General features: G+C 38.4%; 1 protein-coding gene across 1 annotated transcript in view; it reads right to left on the bottom strand.

The window, feature by feature from the left end:
* Positions 1–19,607, bottom strand: part of LOC124355741 (unconventional myosin-XV-like) — a 94,100-nt gene extending 74,493 nt beyond the window's left edge. The window contains 2 exon segments of the mRNA XM_046806898.1: positions 18,929–19,066; positions 19,571–19,607. Of these exon segments, the coding sequence (XP_046662854.1) occupies positions 18,929–19,066; positions 19,571–19,607 (175 nt within the window).
* Positions 19,608–22,994: the final 3,387 nt, after the last annotated feature.

Here is a 22,994-nt window from a genome sequence, read left to right on the forward strand (position 1 = left end):
AGTTCTATTTGCATTTCCTTCAAGAAGAGTTGCCGCAGCTGTTAGAGAATGTTCCTTTACATCTCAGACACAATTTGTACTTCCAGCATGACGGAGCACCTCCCCACTTTTCACGTGCCGTTTCTGCTTACTTAAATCATCAATTTCCTGGACACTGGATTGATCGTTGGAGGGCCTCACCCTTGGCCACCAAGATCACCAGATCTATCTCCATTGGATTATTGCATCTGGGGATGGATGAAAACATTGTATACAAGACAAAAGTGAATTCTCGTGATGAATTAATTGCCCGTATTATGGATTCGGCTGTGCAGATACAGGGAAGTCCTGAAAAATTAAGAAACGCAACAAAAGTAATACACAAACATGCTGCAAAATGTATTGATAATGATGGCCTCATTTTCGAACATCTATTATAAAAAGATGCGTACGGTTGGCCCAACCTGATTAATTTTGCTTAAAACTAGTAATGTATTATACTGAATAAAATCGGTTTTTTTGGTACTTATTTCTGTTTTATTTTAGACTTTGATTATATCAATTTTCTCAGAAATTAAATTCTCTACAATTAATGTTTGTTCCCCCCCCCCCCCACCCCCCCCCCCCCCCACCCCCCCCCCCCCCCACCCCCCCCCCCCCCCACCCCCCCCCCCCCCCACCCCCCCCCCCCCCCACCCCCAGGGAACATAATTTCATTAATAAAAATAAATTATAATCCAGGCTTCATATATTAAATTAAAGGTTGCAAACTGTTTAGTTGCAATCGTTAGTTGAGATTAGACCTTTTGAATTCAAATAAATTACAGCTTCAATCAATGAATTGGGAGTCCACTGTTTATGGGTTTTAAGTTTCATCTAGAATGAAAACTAATAGAGGCCTATATCCCATTCCCCTCATTTCCACTCATCCCAGGACGAATCTCCATTTATTGAAAGACACTGGTTTTGGAGTTGCCAGTGGTTTGCGTCTACTCGCGAGCAAACACAGATTGTGATCACGGTATTAATTTTAGTTTCAGTTTATAATAAATTAGTCATTAGTTTTTATTACAAGAGTATATGTTTTACTAGTTATAGATTTTACAACAAATATTGTTTGACAGGTATTCATTCGTTGTTATTATGTATCACAATGTATAATTTGATTATTTTAACCTAGATTGTAGTTGTTTGTTAGAATTGGTTATAAAATAAAAAATAAAATAAAATAAAAATGCCTTTATTGCAAAGCGTTTCTCAGTATAACAACTGCTTTACAGAACAACTCTTGTCATATCTTACACTATTTACAATACTGGGAAATAAAATTAAAAACTAAAACCTATAGACTAAATATAACACCCAAACAAGACAAATAAATTACTGTAACAATCATTTTTCTTAGTTTACTTTTAAAAACAGTAACAGAAGTCTGTTTAAGGCTCTGGGGAGGTCATTGTACAACTTTGGGCCAAAGTAAGAAAAGCTCCTCCTCCCAAACTCATGCTTGACTCTGGGAAAGTGAAGCAAGTCACCATGGCGGACACTGCGTTGAGAGACCTCCTCCCGAAATTGGAGCCTCTCGACCAGGTACCGCGGCTCACCCAGCGCAAGCACCTTGTGGATCATGCCACATGTCAGGATCCTGCATACATTTTCCATGGGGGACAAACTGACAGCATCTCGGAAGGGAGACACATGATCAAAGCGCCTCAAATTGAAAATGAATCGAACTGCAGAGTTTTGCAGTCTTTGAATCCGATCTATGTCTCCCCTAGAGATACTGTTGCCGTATGCAGGATAGCAGTAATAAAATACAGACAGAACAAGAGAACTCATAAGCCGGAGCTTAGCGGATTCTGGCAGCAGACTTCTAAATCTGTACAGACCCCCTCAGCCTACCAAGGGCACGCTGGATAGCATGAGTGACATGATCAGAAAAGGTGAGCTTACTGTCAAGCACAACTCCGAGAGTCTTGACTGACTCAGAGACAGACAGGCTCTCCCCACTGAGCCTTACTCTCACTCCTCTCTGACCAAGGCCTGCACCAGATTGTGTGGGGCAAGATGAAGGACAATGCACTTACCTATATTGAGTTTAAGGCCATTGTTAACCGACCAAGTGTTGATGTTCACTAGGTCGGAATTTATTTTCTCAATAGCCTCATCAATGGAGCCAGGCTCGTATGACAAGCGCAACTGACAATCATCTGCGTACAGGTGAGCTGCACAGCTTTGAACCACAACTTGGGAAGTCAGACGTATATAAGTTGAACAATATAGGTCCAAGACAACTTCCTTGAGGAACACCTCGCCTTTTGACAAGTGAAGTTGACGTCTCACTTCCCATCTTTGTAACCTGACTTCTGTCTCCTAGGTATGATTTTACCCACTCGATTGAATTTTTGCCAAAGCCATAAAAATGCATCTTAGCGTACAAAAGTTCATGGTTAAGGGAATCAAATGCTTGTGAGTAGTCCAGTATCACTAGTGAACTACACATCCCTTTATCTTTCGCATCAATTAAGTCACTGAACAGGACTTACCAGGGCAGTGCATGTGCAATGATTTTTTCTAAATCCAGATTGTGTTTTTGGCAATATGTTTACTTCGTTCATATACTGTGCTATTTGACGTGTTACTATTTTTTCCATAATCTTCGATATTGCTGGTAAAATCGAGATGGGTCTCAGTTGTTGGACACTTTTAGGGGACGTTACTTTTGGCAATGGATGAACAACACTCATTTTCCATCTCTGCGGGAACACACCGCTCATCAATGATTTTGTTTAATAAGATGAGTAATTGCACCCAAAGCATACGGACTCACGGCCTTAATCATTTGGATGGAATATTTCATCACTACCAACAGCTCTAGAATTTTATTTCATTTAGTGCTTTTTTTTACATCATCTTCAGTGACAGCAGAAAAGCTAAAAATCATTCATCGATTCAATTCTCTTACTAGTTCTGAAGACATCGATTTCTTCAACTCTGGCTTCATTTCCATTCCCCATATTGACAAAATACTGATTGATGTCATCAAGCTTTCAGTTGGTGTGGAATGTTTTCATTTCTGTTTTTTCATAACTATATTACACTGTTTCAAACAAGTCCAAAAATCTTTGGGATCCTTGTTAGTGGATAATTTCTCAGTGAAAAAAATCTCTCTTTGCTCTCCACACCATCCCATTCAATTCATTGCGTGTTCTTTTATACATCTCCCAATCTTTACTGTCCCTGGTTTTCCAATATATCTTACGGAGTTTTGTTTTTTAGTTTAGTCTGCTTGTTTATGACATCGTTCCTCCACGGGGCTTTCTTTTTTTGTCACTCTCTTGCATACCAATTGGAGCATGTGAATCAAATCAAAATGTTTATCAACCAAATGAAGACGAATTTCCAAAAAACATCAGCATTCTCTAGCATTACTTATGTTAATTTTCATGTCGTTACTAAGGGAAACAGAGCTGGTAACAAATTCTCCAAAATCACTAATAATCCTTTAGTGGTTACCGATCGGTAAGTTTTCACTAGAAAGCAGTAGAAAGGCGGAGCGTGACCAGCGGCAGGACGTGTCCTCCAGTGGGGCACTGGGCACCCGGAAGTCCCCCTCCCGTTCCCCCTCCTAGGCCCCGTGCAGTGCCGCGCCTATCAACAGTAATTCACCGCTTTTCTTTTCCTCCGACCGAAATATTTCTAGAGAGAGTACCCGAGCGCCCAAACTCCGATGGGCGTATTGGTGGTAATTGAATTCCTTGACTTCGTGCAAACCACAATGATTTGTATCGAAGTGGGGTAATATTGTAGCTCTGGTTGTTTCTATTGAGAATTCTTTGAGTACCGTATTTCAGTTAAAAGATTTACAAATTAAAATTGTATTATAGTCATTACTAAGGTTTAGTACCAACAGATCACTATTGTAAAGCAAGAATAAAGTTAAGTTGGTTATTAAAACGTGAAGGATGTTAAAACTCTTTTTAAAAATTGATCCATTGCGTTAAAACATCCCTTACCAAGAGTGTATTTTGTAATATTATTTAGATTACAAAAAAGTTATCAGAAAAATTTGGGAAGATCTGTTGCCAGTATTGGGTGATTTTTACAGATTCATTTAGTTTTTGTGTAACGATCACGAATAAAATTGCTGCCTACCATATGTAAGGTGGTAAAATTAATACTAATTAAATTGTTTATTTATTTAACTTGCAAGAAAAATCTTACATATTGTGCTTTGTAAGGCATGTTAAGAGCTGCTTTGACTCCTATAACACCTATAACAAGAATGATTAACTTTTTTCTGATTATACTACTTTTTAACAAGTATACAACAACAACACACCCAACAACATACAACATACGATATTTTTTCGTTTACAACAGTATCGTTATTACTAGTGGAGGGTTGTCATGTCTTACTTTTACGTCTCATAGTAGAAAACTGTTATCACCACAATCTCATGTTGAAAGTGTAAAATATACTCTGGATTTGGACTTGTTTGCTTACAATGTTTTCCAAGATATCCCTTAAATAAATATTTTATTAATGGGTTGCCGCTAGGAAAACTTGCAGACTTGTTTGAAAGCTCTAAAACGATGAGTTTAAGATGCGTTTTACTGCATCTTGTGACAGGCTTATCACGAGGGTGATGAAAGTGGCGATCATAGCTGATTATTAATTATTGTTGTACAATTTTGAACATCAGGTTTTAAATCAGCCGCTATAAACTGAATAGGATTATTACTTGCATTAGATTTTAGTAGATCATGTTCAACCGATGTTTGAGAATTTGCTATTTTGTGCTTACGTTAGTGTTTTAGAGCAGTGAAAAAAACTATTCCAATTCTGTTTCGCTCTTGACTTCTTTAAACTTATATTTCACTTAATTTATTAAAACCATTATTGCTCTAACCATTAATTGAATTTCATTGAACACTAAACAATCCTGCCAACATATGACTGCACTATCAACAGCAATCGCCGACTACAAGTCTCTTGTCCCCGACCGGTCCAAGTGTACGTACACCACTGATGGAAGATTACCAAGGATTCACTTTAAAGAGTGGAATGCTGTTTACGGTACAGTTAAAAACCTAGATTCCCCAGCGAGGCAGCTTTGGCTCCAGGCTATCACTTTCTCGCCTCATCTGGGCCAAACCCTTGCGGCCAGGGTCCTCGGCGTTCACGTCGCGTTGCGCTCTTTTCGGAGGCCATTTTGGAAACTCCAAAATTCCAGCTTTTGAGAATCATCAAATTTACAAATATTGAAACAAACCAAAATTCAGTATTGTGAATATGTTAGCAATTTTAGCGAACAAGTTTTGATTTGTTTCTAATTGTCTGTGTATTTCCTTGACAATTGTAAATATTCAATGTTAAACAATCGTTAAGTGATTCTTCAACATATATCTGCTTACAGCTTAAAATTTTATTTTTATTGATTTATATGTCTACTGTTTACAAGAATGTTACTTTACGAAACAGAACATCCCCACTCTTGACTTCCTTCGTGTTAAAAATAAATAAAGATTATCTGAAAATAATGATTTAATAACTTGTGATTATTCATGATAAATTGCTTTCCAAAAGTGGTATTTGAGGAGGGAAAAAGTTACGTTTTAAATAATAAACTCAAACAACCTGACTGTTCAGTGTACAATATTGCATTGCAGAGATTGTTTAATTTAAATATTGAGTTGTTCAGTTAAAAATAAATTAATAAAGATCTAAATGTTTTATATTCTTCAATATTATATCAGGGGTAGAACTTTTGTAAGAAACTATCAGCTTAGTCTGTCATAAACATAGTTGTGAATATACGAAGTTGTAAATGTAGACTTACACGTGTCTGGAATATTTAAAACACTTCCGGTTATGTTTATTTTGGAATCACCACAAACCAGTTAAAAAAAATAAAGTAAGAGTAATTATTTTTAACATTACATCAGAAGTTACTTTATAAGAAACTATTTAAAACATGTATATTTTGCTTGGATTGAAAGTACTCTCAAAACACCGTATCATGCATTACGGCTTAGCGGTACATACAATATTGTTGTAATAATTGAAAGAAATGTGTGCTTAAGGAATAGATCACGTAAGTCATAAATTTACAGAAAATAACGTTTCTATATTCAATCAGGTACATGTTAAAAAATTTGTTAATGTTTATTTATTGAGCGAAGGAATACTGCGTTAACTTTGGATGATTTATGTAAGGCAAATGTAATGTAACAAAATACTAAAATTACTGTAGTTTTAATTTATTATTATTAACTTTCTATTGACAGGTTGCAAAATATTCAGTGGTTTTAATTACGTCTAAAAATTTTATTTACCGCGCCAGCGCAAAGAAAATGCAATATATGGGCAGCTTCGACGGTAATGCTCAATACAAGGAAATGAAGGCACTTTGAATTCGTAAATACAATTGCCCTTACTAGTGGTACAGTCGTTTTATGTTTCCTTTTAAAGTCTTAGTCTCTTGAGATAAGACAAAAAAATATACAAGTGTTTTTATCTCTCTATGAGGAATAGTTATTTTTTTAACCAGGCTGAACAAAATATAAACGACGCTTTCAGCAATGGCAAGCGTTATTGATTGTTGTTAAACGTCAGGAAAAGTCCTGTTATTTTAATCATTCCATTGTTAAAACAAACTTCAAACTAAGAGGTAATACTTGGTTTGTACGTTGGAAACCAGATATTATTTATCTTCTTAAGAATTCTAAGTGAAGTATAAAGGTGACCGTTCTCAAAATACATTTTTAAATTCCTTTACTGAATTGAAAAGTACAAATATCCACTCAAGAAGAATAGGTCATTCCCCACTTTAGGAATGTTACAAGATTATGTGAATTACTGTTGTGTGGCTTTTGTTATAAAAGTATAAATTTAAGTCTCTCCACTCTTAGACTATTGTGTTATTGTTTATCTTTTCATATCTTACATTTGCCGTACATATATAGATTTACAAAACTACGAAATGTATGTGACTAAACAAGATACATAATGTTATTAGTAGTAAAATATTTTTAACGATTTGGACCGGCAAATGGACTCACTACTTTATATTACCTTTTGCAATGTGAAGTGTTTGTGTTATATCTATTAATCAATTAAGTAACATGGTACCCTTTCATAAATTTCATAAATGACAATTGTTTCACACAGAATCTTACCTTAAAATAAAATTATAGACACACTAATACATACCAGAGGTTTCACCCGCATTTACTATGCAACATTCGGTGTATTTGTTTGAATAGCTCCCATGAACTCAGTAACACTTGAACTATTTTAGACCAATGTAGATGAACTCCAAAGTCAAAGTTCATAGTTTTCTTTTCTCGTTGAAAGCACGTGTGATGTAATACGATAGAATTCTTTATTTTAAAAGTGGAATTAGTTATACAGGGTGATTCAAAACTAAACGGCAATCTCTCGGGAGCTTATTCTATAGCTAAAAACAAGTAAAAAATTTCATATAACCATATGCCCGGAAACGCTTCGTTAGCGAGTTACGCCTAGCGAAAGATTTCGCCCGGATTTCAGAACCCTTGGTGAAGTCAGGCCGTATAAAAATGGTAAAGGTAGTTACAAAGATACAAATACGATTGTTTTTTATGTTTTTATATCTGACAAATTTATTAAAATTCGTCCCAGAGTTGTAAATGCAATACTTTCAGAGATATCTTACGTAAAACACAAGAATTGGTGCAAAGAAATAACACATTTTTGTGTTTAACGTAAGATTACTTCCATAAATGTTAAATAAAGGTCATTTTTTTCTTAAACAGATTTGTAGAACATTTAATTCTGAAAAGATTCATGTGAATTACTTAGGAAAAAAATTAATAATAGGTATTGAAATTTAGCTTTATTTAAAAATAAAACAGACGCACAAAAATGCATATTCTTATCTGCATAAAATATTTACTAATGTTTAGGTTGTGAGTAACAGCTGATCATTTATTCAACACTTTTTATCGTCATATTTTCTTTGCAAAGGTTGGCAATATCAGCTGATCAACAATTAAGTTCATGAAGTAATATTTGAATAACCTTTATGGAGGTTTTTGTATTGTGGCGTGTGAAGATTGTATTTTGTGAGATCCTGTGATTATTTGGAAATATTTTATACAAGTGTATAAAATATTTTATTAAATATTTATTTTTAAAATATTTTATTAAATATTTTTATAAAAGTGTATGTAATTATCTTAGTAAATAATGGCAGATAATGTAAATGGTATGTATTCGTTTGAAGAGTATACGGACATGATACTGATTTACGGCAAAGTTAACAAGAATGGTTTAGCTGCAGTTCAGGAATATCGTGATACTTTTCCACATCGAAGAACATCTGATCGCAAAACATTTGAAGCTGTGGAGAGACGACTTAGAGAAACTGGTAGCTTTAAACCGAAGCGAATAGATACTGGTCGTCAACGTGCGCAAGGAACTATAATAATGAACAAGCAATAATAAATGCTGTAGAATTATCACCAACCTTTCTTACTTTTGTTATGCTTTTACTCTATAAATGAAAAAAAATTGGAAATATTGGTTAAAATGAATAAAACAATATTTATTTGGTAAACCAATATTTGGTCGTGCTGTCATAACACAATGTTTACACATAACAGTTGAATACATGGTTCTTTGAGTTCATATTACACAACTTTAGAGAATAACATGGGATTTTTTGATGCTTTAAAGATCAGAGGGGCGTAGCCCAAAAGGATTTACGAAATAAGAATAAGCCTATGTTCATCTTAGGGGCCCTAGGAATGTCCATGCAAAATGTCAGTACAATCGGTTGAATAGTCTATACGTGAAAGCAAAACAATCAAACTTATTTTCGCATTTCTAATATTATTAGGATATGGTGATAGACGAATACGCCGAAAAACTTATCTAATCTCAATTTCTCAGTTCTGATATATGTTGAAATATTGGATTTTTTTTATTTACGTGTTTTGGGTTTAACATATTGATTGAATCTCTTTTATAATTTACTTAGATTTTCTTTAGATTATAATTTTTTTCATTTTCGAAATTCAATAATTTATATGTTTTATTCCATACTTTTATAATTAGGAACTGTTTGTAAAAGATGTTCTGCAAAATTAAATTTCATACTAGTTGTGTTGTTTGATTTTAAGTCTTGTACATGTTCTTTACATCGTAACTTGAAATTTCAATTTGTCTGGCCAATATAACAATTTTGAAAACCACTGTAATTAGTTTTAATAATTCAAAAATTGTCGTCAGAATAATGTTGTTTTCTGTTTTTGTATACAATTAGTATTAAGATCAAAAGAGATATTTTCTGTTCTAAAAACGCACGCTATATGTAGATTTTTACAACGTTTGTGTTGTTTGTGTTCATAACTATTTAAACTTTGTTTGATTTTTGGCCATAGTTCGTTTTATTTTCAATAGTTCTGGGACTGCACCCATTTCTTATTGCCACTTTCTTATAATTTGGTAATCAGATATTTTCATTGAAAATATTTTGTCACCTATTCACCATTGAGTTAAATGATGCCATTTTATAACTCAAGGATGTTTAAATAAGAAATTCGGTTTGATATGGTTTTCTAAATATTTATAATGCCTGATTGTATTTTGCATTTATTATTCATTTTCAAATCGACAAAGTTTGATTTTTTGTGTTTAAATTTTCTTTTCAATTTTAATAGAGGGTCACAAACAAGGCCCGTACTCAGACCAGTATTTTGAATAATTTTACCGGGCCCGCTACAAAGTCTATTTCAAGGGACCATTTCGACGGACAAAGACAGCGCGATCTAATAAATGTAACTTACTACTGAACCGTAATATCATTAACAATATAATAAGATTTTGTCAATTGGATAGTGGTGGGAGTGAAGCGTTGTGATGAAGAATGAGGCGGTGTGATGGGGGAGAAGCGGTGTGATGTAGTGAGGCGGTGTGATGTGGATGAAGCGGTGTGATGTAGTGAGGCGATGTGATGGGAGTGAAGCGGTGTGATGGGGGTGAGGCGGTGTGATGTAGTGAGGCGGTGTGATGTATGTAGTGAGGCGATGTGATGTAGTGAGGCGATGTGATGTAGTGAGGCGATGTGATGTAGTGAGGCGATGTGATGTAGTGAGGCGATGTGATGGGGGGTTTGAAGCGGTGTGATAGGGGTAAAGCGGTGTGATGTAGTGAGGCGGTGTGATGGGGGAGAAGCGGTGTGATGTAGTGAGGCGATGTGATGGGGGTGAAGCGGTTGTGATGTAGTGAGGCGATGTGATGGGGGTGAAGCGGTGTGATGTAGTGAGGCGGTGTGATGGGGGTGAAGCGGTGAGATGTACTGAGGCGATGTGATGGGAGTGAAGCGGTGTGATGGGGGTGAGCGGGTGTGATGTAGTGAGGCGATGTGATGGGGGTGAAGCGGTGTGATGTAGTGAGGCGATGTGATTGTGATGGGGGTGAAGCGGTGTGATGTAGTGAGGCGATGTGATGGGGGGTGAAGCGGTGTGATGTAGTGAGGCGGTGTGATGGGGGTGAAGCGGTGAGATGCACTGAGGCGATGTGATGGGAGTGAAGCGGTGTGATGGGGGTGAGGCGGTGTGATGTAGTGAGGCGGATGTGATGTAGTGAGGCGATGTGATGGGGGTGAGGCGATGTGATGTAGTGAGGCGATGTGATGTAGTGAGGCGATGTGATGTAGTGAGGCGATGTGATGGGGGTGTGAAGCGGTGTGATAGGGGTAAAGCGGTGTGATGTAGTGAGGCGGTGTGATGGGGGAGAAGCGGTGTGATGTAGTGAGGCGGTGTGTGATGAAGTGAGGCGATGTGATGTAGTGAGGAGATGTGATGGGGGTTGAAGCGGTGTGATAGTGGTGAAGCGGTGTGATAGGGGTAAAGCGGTGTGATGTAGTGAGGCGGTGTGATGGGGGTGAAGCGGTGTGATGTAGTGAGGCGGTGTGATGGGGGTGAAGCGGTGTGTGATAGTGGTGAAGCGGTGTGATAGGGGTAAAGCGGTGTGATGTAGTGAGGTGGTGTGAAGGGGGTGAAGCGGTGTGATGTACTGAGGCGGTGTGATGGGGGTGATGAAGCGGTGTGATGGGGGTGAGGCGGTGTGATGTAGTGAGGCGGTGTGATGTAGTGAGGCGGTGTGATGTAGTGAGGCGGTGTGATGTAGTGAGGTGATGTGATGTAGTGAGGAGATGTGATGGGGGTGAAGCGGTGTGATAGGGGTAAAGCGGTGTGATGTAGTGAGGCGGTGTGATGTAGAGAGGCGGTGTGATGTAGTGAGGCGATGTGATGGGGGTGAAGCGGTGTGATGTAGTGAGGCGATGTGATGGGGGTGAAGCTGGTCTGTGTGATGTAGTGAGGCGATGTGATGGGGGTGAAGCGGTGTGATGTAGTGAGGCGATGTGATGGGGGTGAAGCGGTGTGATGTAGTGAGGCGGTGATGAGCGGTGTGATGTAATGAGGCGATGTGATGGGGGTGAAGCGGTGTGATGGGGGTAAAGCGGTGTGATGTAGTGAGGCGGTGTGATGTAGAGAGGCGGTGTGATGTAGTGAGGCGATGTGATGGGGGTGAAGCGGTGTGATGTAGTGAGGCGATGTGATGGGGGTGAAGCGGTGTGATGTAGTGAGGCGATGTGATGGGGGTGAAGCGGTGTGATGTAGTGAGGCGATGTGATGGGGGTGAAGCGGTGTGATGTAGTGAGGCGGTGTGATGTAATGAGGCGATGTGATGGGGGTGAAGCGGTGTGATGGGGGTGAAGCGGTGTGATGTAGTGAGGCGGTGTGATGGGGGTGAAGCGGTGTGATGTAGTGAGGCGATGTGATGGGGGTGAAGCGGTGTGATGTAGTGAGGCGATGTGATGGGGGTGAAGCGGTGTGATGTAGTGAGGCGGTGTGATGGGGGTGAAGCGGTGTGATGTAGTGAGGCGATGTGATGGGGGTGAAGCGGTGTGATGTGATGAGGCGGGTGAAGTGAGGCGGTGTGATGTAGTGAGGCGGTGTGATGTAGTGAGGCGGTGTGATGTAGTGAGGCGATGTGATGTAGTGAGGCGATGTGATGGGGGTGAAGCGGTGTGATGTAGTGAAGCGGTGTGATGTAGTGAGGAGATGTGATGGGGGTGAAGCGGTGTGATGTAGTGAGGCGATGTGATGGGGGTGAAGCGGTGTGATGTAGTGAGGCGATGTGATGTAGTGAGGAGATGTGATGTAGTGAGGTGATGTGATGGGGGTGAAGCGGTGTGATGTAGTGAAGCGGTGTGATGTAGTGAGGAGATGTGATGGGGGTGAAGCGGTGTGATGTAGTGAGGCGATGTGATGGGGGTGAAGCGGTGTGATGTATTGAAGCGGTGTGATGTAGTGAGGAGATGTGATGTAGTGAGGCGATGTGATGGGGGTGAAGCGGTGTGATGTAGTGAAGCGGTGTGATGTAGTGAGGAGGTGTGATGGGGGTGAAGCGGTGTGATGTAGTGAGGCGATGTGATGGGGGTGAAGCGGTGTGATGTAGTGAGGCGATGTGATGGGGGTGAAGCGATGTGATGGGGTGAAGCGGTATGATGTAGTGAGGCGGTGTGATGTAGTGAGGCGGTGTGATGTAGTGAGGAGATGTGATGTAGTGAGGCGATGTGATGGAGGTGAAGCGGTGTGATGTAGTGAAGCGGTGTGATGTAGTGAGGAGATGTGATGTAGTGAGGAGATGTGATGTAGTGAGGCGATGTGATGGGGGTGAAGCGGTGTGATGTAGTGAAGCGGTGTGATGTAGTGAGGAGATGTGATGGGGGTGAAGCGGTGTGATGTAGTGAGGCGGTGTGATGTAGTGAGGCGATGTGATGTAGTGAGGAGATGTGATGTAGTGAGGCGATGTGATGGGGGTGAAGCGGTGTGATGTAGTGAGGCGGTGTGATGTAGTGAGGCGATGTGATGTAGTGAGGAGATGTGATGTAGTGAGGCGATGTGATGGGGGTGAAGCGGTGTGATGTAGTGAGGCGGTGTGATGTAGTGAGGCGATGTGATGTAGTGAGGAGATGTGATGTAGTGAGGCGATGTGATGGGGGTGAAGCGGTGTGATGTAGTGAAGCGGTGTGATGTAGTGAGGAGATGTGATGGGGGTGAAGCGGTGTGATGTAGTGAGGCGATGTGATGGGGGTGAAGCGATGTGATGGGGGTGAAGCGGTGTGATGTAGTGAGGCGGTGTGATGTAGTGAGGCGGTGTGATATAGTGAGGCGATGTGATATAGTGAGGCGGTGTGATATAGTGAGGCGGTGTGATATAGTGAGGCGATGTGATATAGTGAGGAGATGTGATAGGGGTGAAGCGGTGTGATGTAGTGAAGCGGTGTGATGTAGTGAGGCGATGTGATGGGGGTGAAGCGGTGTGATGTAGTGAGGCGATGTGATGGGGGTGAAGCGGTGTGATGTAGTGAGGCGATGTGATGGGGGTGAAGCGATGTGATGGGGGTGAAGCGGTGTGATGTAGTGAGGCGGTGTGATGTAGTGAGGCGGTGTGATATATAGTGAGGCGATGTGATATAGTGAGGCGGTGTGATATAGTGAGGCGGTGTGATATAGTGAGGCGATGTGATGGGGTGAAGCGGGTGTGATGTAGTGAGGCGGTGTGATGTAGTGAGGCGGTGTGATGTAGTGAGGCGGTGTCATATAGTGAGGCGATGTGGGGGGTGAAGCGGTGTGATGTACCGGTACCCGCCAAAGCTGAGTACGGCTTTCTATATAAAGGATTTTTAAAATACTAACAATTGTAGGTAGGTGGATTCCGTAAGTTTATTAGTGGTCTGATGGTGATATATATCTTGTGTGTTTTGTGTTGTCCTCTTAAATTGGACCTTGTATATTGAGATTATTTTGTTAAAATATTCACAAGTTATTTGTTTTATATATATATTATAGTAGCCCTATAATAAAAAAGTGAAGTTCTCATTGTTTCAACTTTACATATATAGTTTAAAAGTGGAATATTTCAACGAATGTTATTCTCTGAACTCAAACAGCAATTTGATTTCCACGAATGTTATTAACTCTCGGATGGAACAGCTGTTATTGAACCAGAGCTTAGACAAAAGAGAGATGAGAGTCTTGTTTTGGGAGTCTCCTCTCTGAAAGACTGTTCTGATCACTTGGCCTCCTCAAGTGGTTTGGGGCGGAGAATCGTTTTCGTAAAATCATTTCACCGGGTGGCTGTTTTATTCTTAAAAACCACTTATAGATCAACAACTTACACATTTTGAGCTGTCAAAACCTTGATTGTTAAAATTATACATAACATATTTGATGATTCGGTTATATACTAGTGTTATATTGCTTGTATTTTATTTTTAAGCAAGTACATTACTCAATCAATAAGTTTGACTGTCAGTAAGTTATACTTCAGAAAGTAAAATTTTGTGTATAAATGTCCTATAGATTGTTTTAATTGTGTACTTTCTACTCGTTCTTATGCACACTACATAAATCTGCTTATTATGCTGAAGAGTTTTAAAAGTACTGTCACTTAAATAAATTACATTCAGTATGAACAATTGAGTATTATGCATGTCTCTGCAATATTGGGCTCTGGTAAAATAAAAAATTATAACTTATCTAGAGGAATAATTACAAAATTCTGAAAATATATTCTTAATTTGTAACTCCACCGTGACATGTTTATACACATTTATTTAACATAAAACTATTTCCAAGGCATATACGTGAAACTCCATGTTGTTCAATTACACAGTTTATGAAATCTGAGTAAAACAAGCATATTGAATAAGCTGAGAAAATGTAATTGAATTCCACACATTGTTAGTGCAAAAACTGGTATAAGTTAAAATAATAGAATCATTATATTTTATGAGCCTATACCTCAGTTTAAGTTTCTCCAGGGCTATATGACTTAAATATGTGTCGTGTGTCTAAAGCCGTAAGTTTTAGATGTTTTTCTCTAAAAATTAGAAAATAATAGATTAGACAGCAAGATTCCCAAAAACAATTATAATTACTTGTTTTACGATATGGTATCGTAATGTCTCAAAATTAATAGTGAGTAAATGTTTTTATCTGCCTTACTATAACTATAAATGTACCTTTAATTGCGGGGGTTTCATAAACATTTCAAAATTTAACTATCTACCAAATTTGCTAGAGTTACATTATAGACTTGTAGTTTGTGTTATTTTTCTTCTTTTTATAATACCTAGGAGGTGTCACATGCTAGGGATTCTTATATAAAAATTATGATTTACCCAGTAACCATCCCATTTGATGGGGAAGGTCAAATATTTTCATACTTCAAAAATTCATCAGTTGGTCATATAAACATGCCCCTAAGTAAATCATTTCATCTTTATTTATAAGAAAGTTAATGGGGGGGGGTGCTTTCAAGACACCTGGTAAAATGTGTGTGTGTGTGTGTGTGTGTGTGTTTTCTGTGAATGTGGAAGTCTCATTTCCCATTCGAACCTGGCTGATAATAATTCTTTAAATGTTGTTGAAATGATCTTCAGTTTAAGCTTAAGAACACTTTAGTTTTTGGTTATTCAAAATAGTACTAGGGAGATATCAATTTTAATATTTTCTACGAATTTCATTCCAATCAAAACTTGACAATGCAAGTTATTTTGTTCACAAATCAGTAACGCTTGACAGGAAAACAATTTTTTTATAACCATTTATATTATTAGTTGACAACCTCTTTTAAGTGTTAATAAGCATATGTATGTTAAACTTATTTTAACACAACCTTTATTTATAGAGATATAAGAAACTACACTGTGGCCTAAGCAAGAGATGGGTACTTTAATGGGACATTTATATTAGAGAGACAACGGCAGTTGGCAGCACTTGGGCAAGTATACTACCCCTTACAGTACTTACAGTTTGGCCAACAAGCCGTCTCCAGTCTACCCTGGTAACCTGCCAAGGGCAAAAAGTCTAACCTACATTTAAATTGGGCTTCGCATTTCTAAATATACTCGTATTATAATAATGCCTATAAATATATAATAAATTATCTCCTTTGTAGTATCGTGTTAAATATAAGTTATTACATCATAGTTTTACTTTGATGACAAATAATAATAACTAACTTAAAACAACAAAATAACGTATAATTACACAACTGAACTAAAATAAGTAAATTTTAAACTTTTCGAACTGTGTGCGTGCTAACAGAAAACATACTTAAACACAACGACGCGACGCTTGTGTAGAACTGTGTGCGTGCTAAGAGAACATCTACTCAAACACAACGACGCCACGCTTGTGTAGAACTGTGTGCGTGGTAAGAGAACATCTACTCAAACACAACGACGCGACGCTTGTGTAGAACTGTGTGCGTGCTAAGAGAACATCTACTCAAACACAACGACGCGACGCTTGTGTAGAACTGTGTGCGTGGTAAGAGAACATCTACTCAAACACAACGACGCCACGCTTGTGTAGAACTGTGTGCGTGGTAAGAGAACATCTACTCAAACACAACGACGCCACGCTTGTGTAGAACTGTGTGCGTGGTAAGAGAACATCTACTCAAACACAACGACGCGACGCTTGTGTAGAACTGTGTGCGTGGTAAGAGAAAATCTACTCAAACACAACGACGCGACGCTTGTGTAGAACTGTGTGCGTGGTAAGAGAACATCTACTCAAACACAACGACGCGACGCTTGTGTAGAACTGTGTGCGTGGTAAGAGAACATCTACTCAAACACAACGACGCGACGCTTGTGTAGAACTGTGTGCGTGGTAAGAGAACATCTACTCAAACACAACGACGCGACGCTTGTGTAGAACTGTGTGCGTGCTAAGAGAACATCTACTCAAACACAACGACGCCACGCTTGTGTAGAACTGTGTGCGTGGTAAGAGAACATCTACTCAAACACAACGACGCCACGCTTGTGTAGAACTGTGTGCGTGGTAAGAGAACATCTACTCAAACACAACGACGCCACGCTTGTGTAGAACTGTGTGCGTGCTAAGAGAACATCTACTCAAACACAACGACGCCACGCTTGTGTAGAACTGTGTGCGTGGTAAGAGAACATCTACTCAAACACAACGACGCGACGCTTGTGTAGAACTGTGTGCGTGCTAAGAGAACATCTACTCAAACACAACGACGCCACGCTTGTGTAGAACTGTGTGCGTGCTAAGAGAGCACCTACTCAAACACAATGACGCGACAAGTTAAGCTTATGTAAGCTCAGCACTAGGAAACCTTGAAGTCATTTCACATATATAAGCGAGATTTGCTGAGGGCAACGTAGAGTGAGGACTGGTACCAGTTCGACATGGCTGTTCCCTGAGACTTATATCTTGTCATTGAAAATACTCCTTAACTATTTTAAAGACGATAATAATTTTAGATTACCATCCACTCTGGCCGGTTTCTTTGCCGTTTGGAGATTGACAAGATTAAAAGAAATGTTACCGTTAAAACGTAAATTATGGCCTGAAATTACGCCATAATAAAAAAGGTATGGGTGTTTTATACAAGTTTGTAAATTAGATGGGGTAAGTAAATTGCATTTTACATATTATTAAATTCCATGAAGTATGTTGGTTTTTAAAACCATTTATAATTATTACTATGCACTTCTTATGGTGTGTTCTGGGTTTCACTATCTCTGACAGGAGTTAAAGAATCTGAAACCATTTTATACATCTTCAACCAAAGGCCTTTATTTTGACATGTTAATAACTGTCCATTTGTGTTCAGTATAAAGACCGATGGATTGATTCTTCACATATTTTAAATAAAATAAACATTCACATATGTAAGTGAGGGTACGAACACACAGATAGATTTTTATAACACACCACTCGTTTTTTATATAACAGTATAGAGTAGATTTAGATAAAAAAAAACTTCATCTTTAGCAACATTACAACAAGAATTATAAACATTATCACAACAGCAGAATACAGTTTATATAATTTGCTATCAAATTTATTTGTGGTTTGAGTCAGCGCAAACCGATTATTTTTTTGTATTCTATACACTGTATCGTACCTTTCTTCTCAAAAAACACATATTTAAACACACATTATTTAAATAGTTTGGATCCGATCTTGTTTTGGTTGCATTAACTTGGGGTGTTGTACAACACAGACACACAACCCCAACTCACACACTGCAACAAAATTCAACGCTCTTGGCTCACTTACTGTTTGTTGAAGATTTGTACCATATTAAGATAAGCTGTCTTTTTCACAATCTTAATCCTAATTCTAATAAAATAAATGCGAAAGTGCCCTTGTTTGTTCTGATTGCACTGAAATTTATATGGGCATTCTTAGGATGAATATATTTCTATTCTTCTTTCAATGCTTCAGAGCACAACCCACTGGTCTCCAAAGCAGTTAAAATCCCATCTTGGTCTCTAAAGTCGCGAAATATTAATTGAAAAAGCCTGTTCAATGTGATCAACTATCCTGCGTCAGTTTATCTGAGCTCAACATAAGTATCATATATCGCCCTATGGACGTTCAAGTGAACTTTGATCAGGACTTGTCGGGTAACATTCATTCTCAGGTCTGATTCGTTGTTTTAAGTGTTCAATATATGAACGTTATGACGATGCACATTTCCAGACAAGTGAAACATAGCCTCAACACTTAAAACAATTCGGTTTATAAAATGTCGATCCAATCCATTTTCATACAATCCGCCACGACGCCTGCACTTTGACTGCATTGCGCACTGTGTATGCTATAATTGCAGGCGCTATCCATCTACCCATGATGTTTGAAATTGAATTGACTCGCAATGGAAGACCGAATATATTAATTAAAAATCACAAGTACAGAGAGAGTTACACAGTGAAGTCAGGCGAGATAATCTGGCGCTGCCTTGGCCGGACGTGCGGAGCCACAGTAAAAACGAATGAGGAGAAAACATCAATCACAGTGACGCAAAGCAAGCACTCAGGTCCCCACCCCTTACCCAGGAGGGCGCTATCATCCCCATCGGTCCCATCATCTAACCACGTCGGCGCTACCTCTACACTCTCACTGACGGCGTCCCCCGTACCCACTGCCCCAGCCTCCACTCCGAGACGTACCGGCGCCGCGACGCTTTCACCTGGGCATGTCGCCGACGTCACGCCTCATGATCTCCATCCAACTCTGAACTGCCCTCTTATGTTTCTGGATCGACGGATCTGACTACTGAAAATGCAGGACTCAGGGAGCAGGTCCAGCGGCTCAAAAACCAATTGACGTGCGTCCTGGATCACTCCATCGAGTCAGACATGCGGCTGATACAATATACGGACCAGGTTTTTGTAGCTAATACCCCACGGCTCGACTTGCCAACGCGCGCCTCTGTGACGAGCTGCAGCGTTCAATGTGATCTCCCGCTTGATGCTGCAGGGATCAGCGATGTGCTGAATACTAGGGACCACGTCGACGCGTCAAAGTGCAGGCGTCGTGGCGGATTGTATGAAAATGGATTGGATCGACATTTTATAAACCGAATTGTTTTAAGTGTTGAGGCTATGTTTCACTTGTCTGGAAATGTGCATCGTCATAACGTTCATATATTGAACACTTAAAACAACGAATCAGACCTGAGAATGAATGTTACCCGACAAGTCCTGATCAAAGTTCACTTGAACGTCCATAGGGCGATATATGATACTTATGTTGAGCTCAGATAAACTGACGCAGGATAGTTGATCACATTGAACAGGCTTTTTCAATTAATATTTCGCGACTTTAGAGACCAAGATGGGATTTTAACTGCTTTGGAGACCAGTGGGTTGTGCTCTGAAGCATTGAAAGAAGAATAGAAATATATTCATCCTAAGAATGTCCATATAAATTTCAGTGCAATCAGAACAAACAAGGCCACTTTCTCATTTATATTATTAGAATTAGGATTAGGATAGTAAAAAGGTATAGAAAATGGTAGAAATAGGTAACGGATCGTGACAACTTGGATGACGTAAAGCAGTCCAAAGAATGCGAGGAATAAAATGTAACAGGATTTTAAAAAGGATGAGTTGTAAAATTATAATTATTATGAAGAAGAGAATAAAGGAACAATGGAATAGGATAAATGGAGTTATGAAAGGGAGTGTTAAGAAGCAAACAAAGCAAGAGAGAATTTAAAGGGAAGATGATAGAAGTAGGCCAACGAACTTAAAGAATATTGTGGATAGATGAATGATAAAATGCGAGTGGCATTAAACAAAATAAGTAAACATAGTCGGAGAAAATGGGATAAGTGGTAAATACTTTAAAATGTAAAACTAGGTGGCCATAAGTAGTTGAAGTACCAAGAATCAGAAAATTTGATGTAGGAGTGTATGGAGAATAGGGACAAATGTGTTAAGTTTCGGTAAAAATATTTAAAAGTATGTTATAGGAAGAATAGGTTTCCTACAAGAGAAAGATCAGATGGATAAAATATTTTATGGAAGACAAGAGAAAACTATTAAAAAAATATACGGAGAAGATAGCAAATTTATTTTATGGGAGTGGTTACGAACAAAAAACTAGGGAATACATACGGAGAAGATGGCAAAGGTTTTATGGGAGTGGTTACGAAGAAAGAACTAGAAAATATATACTTAAAAGATGACAAAGATCAGTAGCGTAGCCAAAAATTTCGTTCGGGGGGGGGTCCGAAACCGGAGATCCGGGGGACGTTTTGTGTGTTATTTGCCAATGAGTTCACTGGTAAAAGGTAAAAATATGGAGCTTTAGTAACTATGCCTTATAGAAAGTGGAAAGATGTAATAGGCAAATTCAACTCTCACAGCTCTAGTACCACAAATTTTCTTGTATAGCTACAGAAACTTTACGAAGTTCGATTCTGGCCTAGTAGAAGGCACCAATGTGATGTTGCATTCACTGGATAAGAAAGAAGAACAAAACAGAGCTTCACTCAAGTGTATAATTGACACAACTATATTCTGTGGAGAAAATGAAATACCCCTTCGGGGACATTGGGACGGCCGAAAACCCTTTAGAAAAGGTGGGAAATTTTCTAGCGTTGCTCGGGTACAGATCAAAGTAACGGTCGGAAAATGCACCGGAAAATCTCTACTGATTAGAAGTTCGGCTGCTTTGGATTTCACTGATAGAGGTATTTATGAATGAGTTATAATGACGATTTTTTGTATCATTACACTGTAGAAGAGTACATAATTATCGGAAAAAATTCAAAAAAATCACTTTTGGTCGGAAATAAATTATATATGAAAAACTCTCATGATTAGAACTTCAACTACTTCGGACTTCAGTTATTGAGGTAAACGTGGTATTTTTGATTGACTTAGGGCGACGATTTTATGTAATCATTAAACTGTACTCGACTAACTATATATATACCAATATATATATCTCTAGAAAAAAAATCACTTCCGGTCGGTAAATACCGAAGAAAAAGCTCTCTACAGATTCAAGTTTTGACGATTTTGGATTTCACTGGTTGAGGTAAAAGTAGTACTTATAATTATGTTAACGACATTGATTTTAGAGGTATTAATTCAACGCCGACTAATAAATATATAATTATCAAAAAAGAAAAACAAAAATAATCACTTCCGATCGGAATATACTAAGGAAAATGAAATAATACCTCAGTCAGTGAAATCCAAAGTAGTCGGAACTTCTTATCAGTAGAGCTTTTCCGGTGTATTATCCGACCGGAAGTGATTTTTTCAATTTTTCTTCGATAATTATGTAGTTATTAGTCGGCGTTTAATTGATACCCAAAATCAATGTTCTAACATAATTCTAAGTACCACTTTTACCTCAACCACTCGACCAGTGAAATCCAAAATTATCAAAACTTGAATCTGTAGAGAGCTTTTCTTCGGTATTTACCGACCGGAAGTGATTTTTTTCTCGATAATTATATAGGTACTACGGTGTACAGTTTAATGATAACAAAAATCGTCGTCCTAACTCAACCGAAAACACCACGTTTACCTCAATAATTAGTTGAAGTAGTTGAAGTTCTAATCAGTAGAGTTTTTCAAGTGTATTTTTCGACCAAAAGTGATTTTTTTTATTTTGTTCGATAATTATATACACGTCTACAGTTTAATGACACCTAAAATCAACGTCGTAACTTTATTCTAAGCGGTCATTTTACGTCCCCAAGACGAATTTGAACGAAGTGGTCGCTAATTTAAAACTGTTCGCCGTGTTAAGGTTCAGGTTACTTTGCCACGTCACGTGACCGCGCCCTATAGAAATACCGTGATTACACTACACTATCCGAAAAGCCGAGCCCAAAAGTAGTTTCATACTTTATGATTTAAACGAAAGGACAATTATATTTTTAACAACGGTCACTTACACTTTCATCAATTAAATCAATCAATTTAATGTTTGTAGACAAGAGTAATGATAACTCTCCTTTTTTTCTCCTGCTCCATGCTTAATTTTTTAATGTCTTAAAATTTCGGGGGGGGGGGGTCCGGACCCCCTGGACCCCCCCCTTCGCTACGCCACTGACAAAGATATTTTATGGCAATGGTTACGAAGAAAAACTAGGAAATATACACGGAGAAGATGGCAAATGTATTTTTTTATGGGAGTGGTTACGATGTAATAACTATTAAATATATAAAGAGAATATGGCAATGGCATTTTATGGAAGTGGTTACGAAGAAAAAACTAGGGAATGTATACGAGTAGATGGTAATGTGTTTACTATATGGGATTAGTTACGAAGACAAACTACGACGAAACTATTCCCCTTCGCCATAAGAATATGGCAAAGATATTTTTTAGGAGTGGTTACAAAAAAAGATAAGGATATATATATATATATATATATATATATGTATATATATATATATGTATATATATGTATATATATATGTATATATATATATATATATATATATATATATATATAATTTTAGGGATGTTTTATGCGTTGATAAGAGTACCACAGGCCAGGCAAAATAGATAGGTGGAGGCAATACTGCATATAGACGAATGGGATATTAATGGGAATAGTTGAAACAAAACAAGAAAGTTATTCAAAG

Source organism: Homalodisca vitripennis, chromosome 2 (assembly GCF_021130785.1).
Source record: "Homalodisca vitripennis isolate AUS2020 chromosome 2, UT_GWSS_2.1, whole genome shotgun sequence".
In the NCBI taxonomy this organism is placed as follows: domain Eukaryota; kingdom Metazoa; phylum Arthropoda; class Insecta; order Hemiptera; family Cicadellidae; genus Homalodisca; species Homalodisca vitripennis.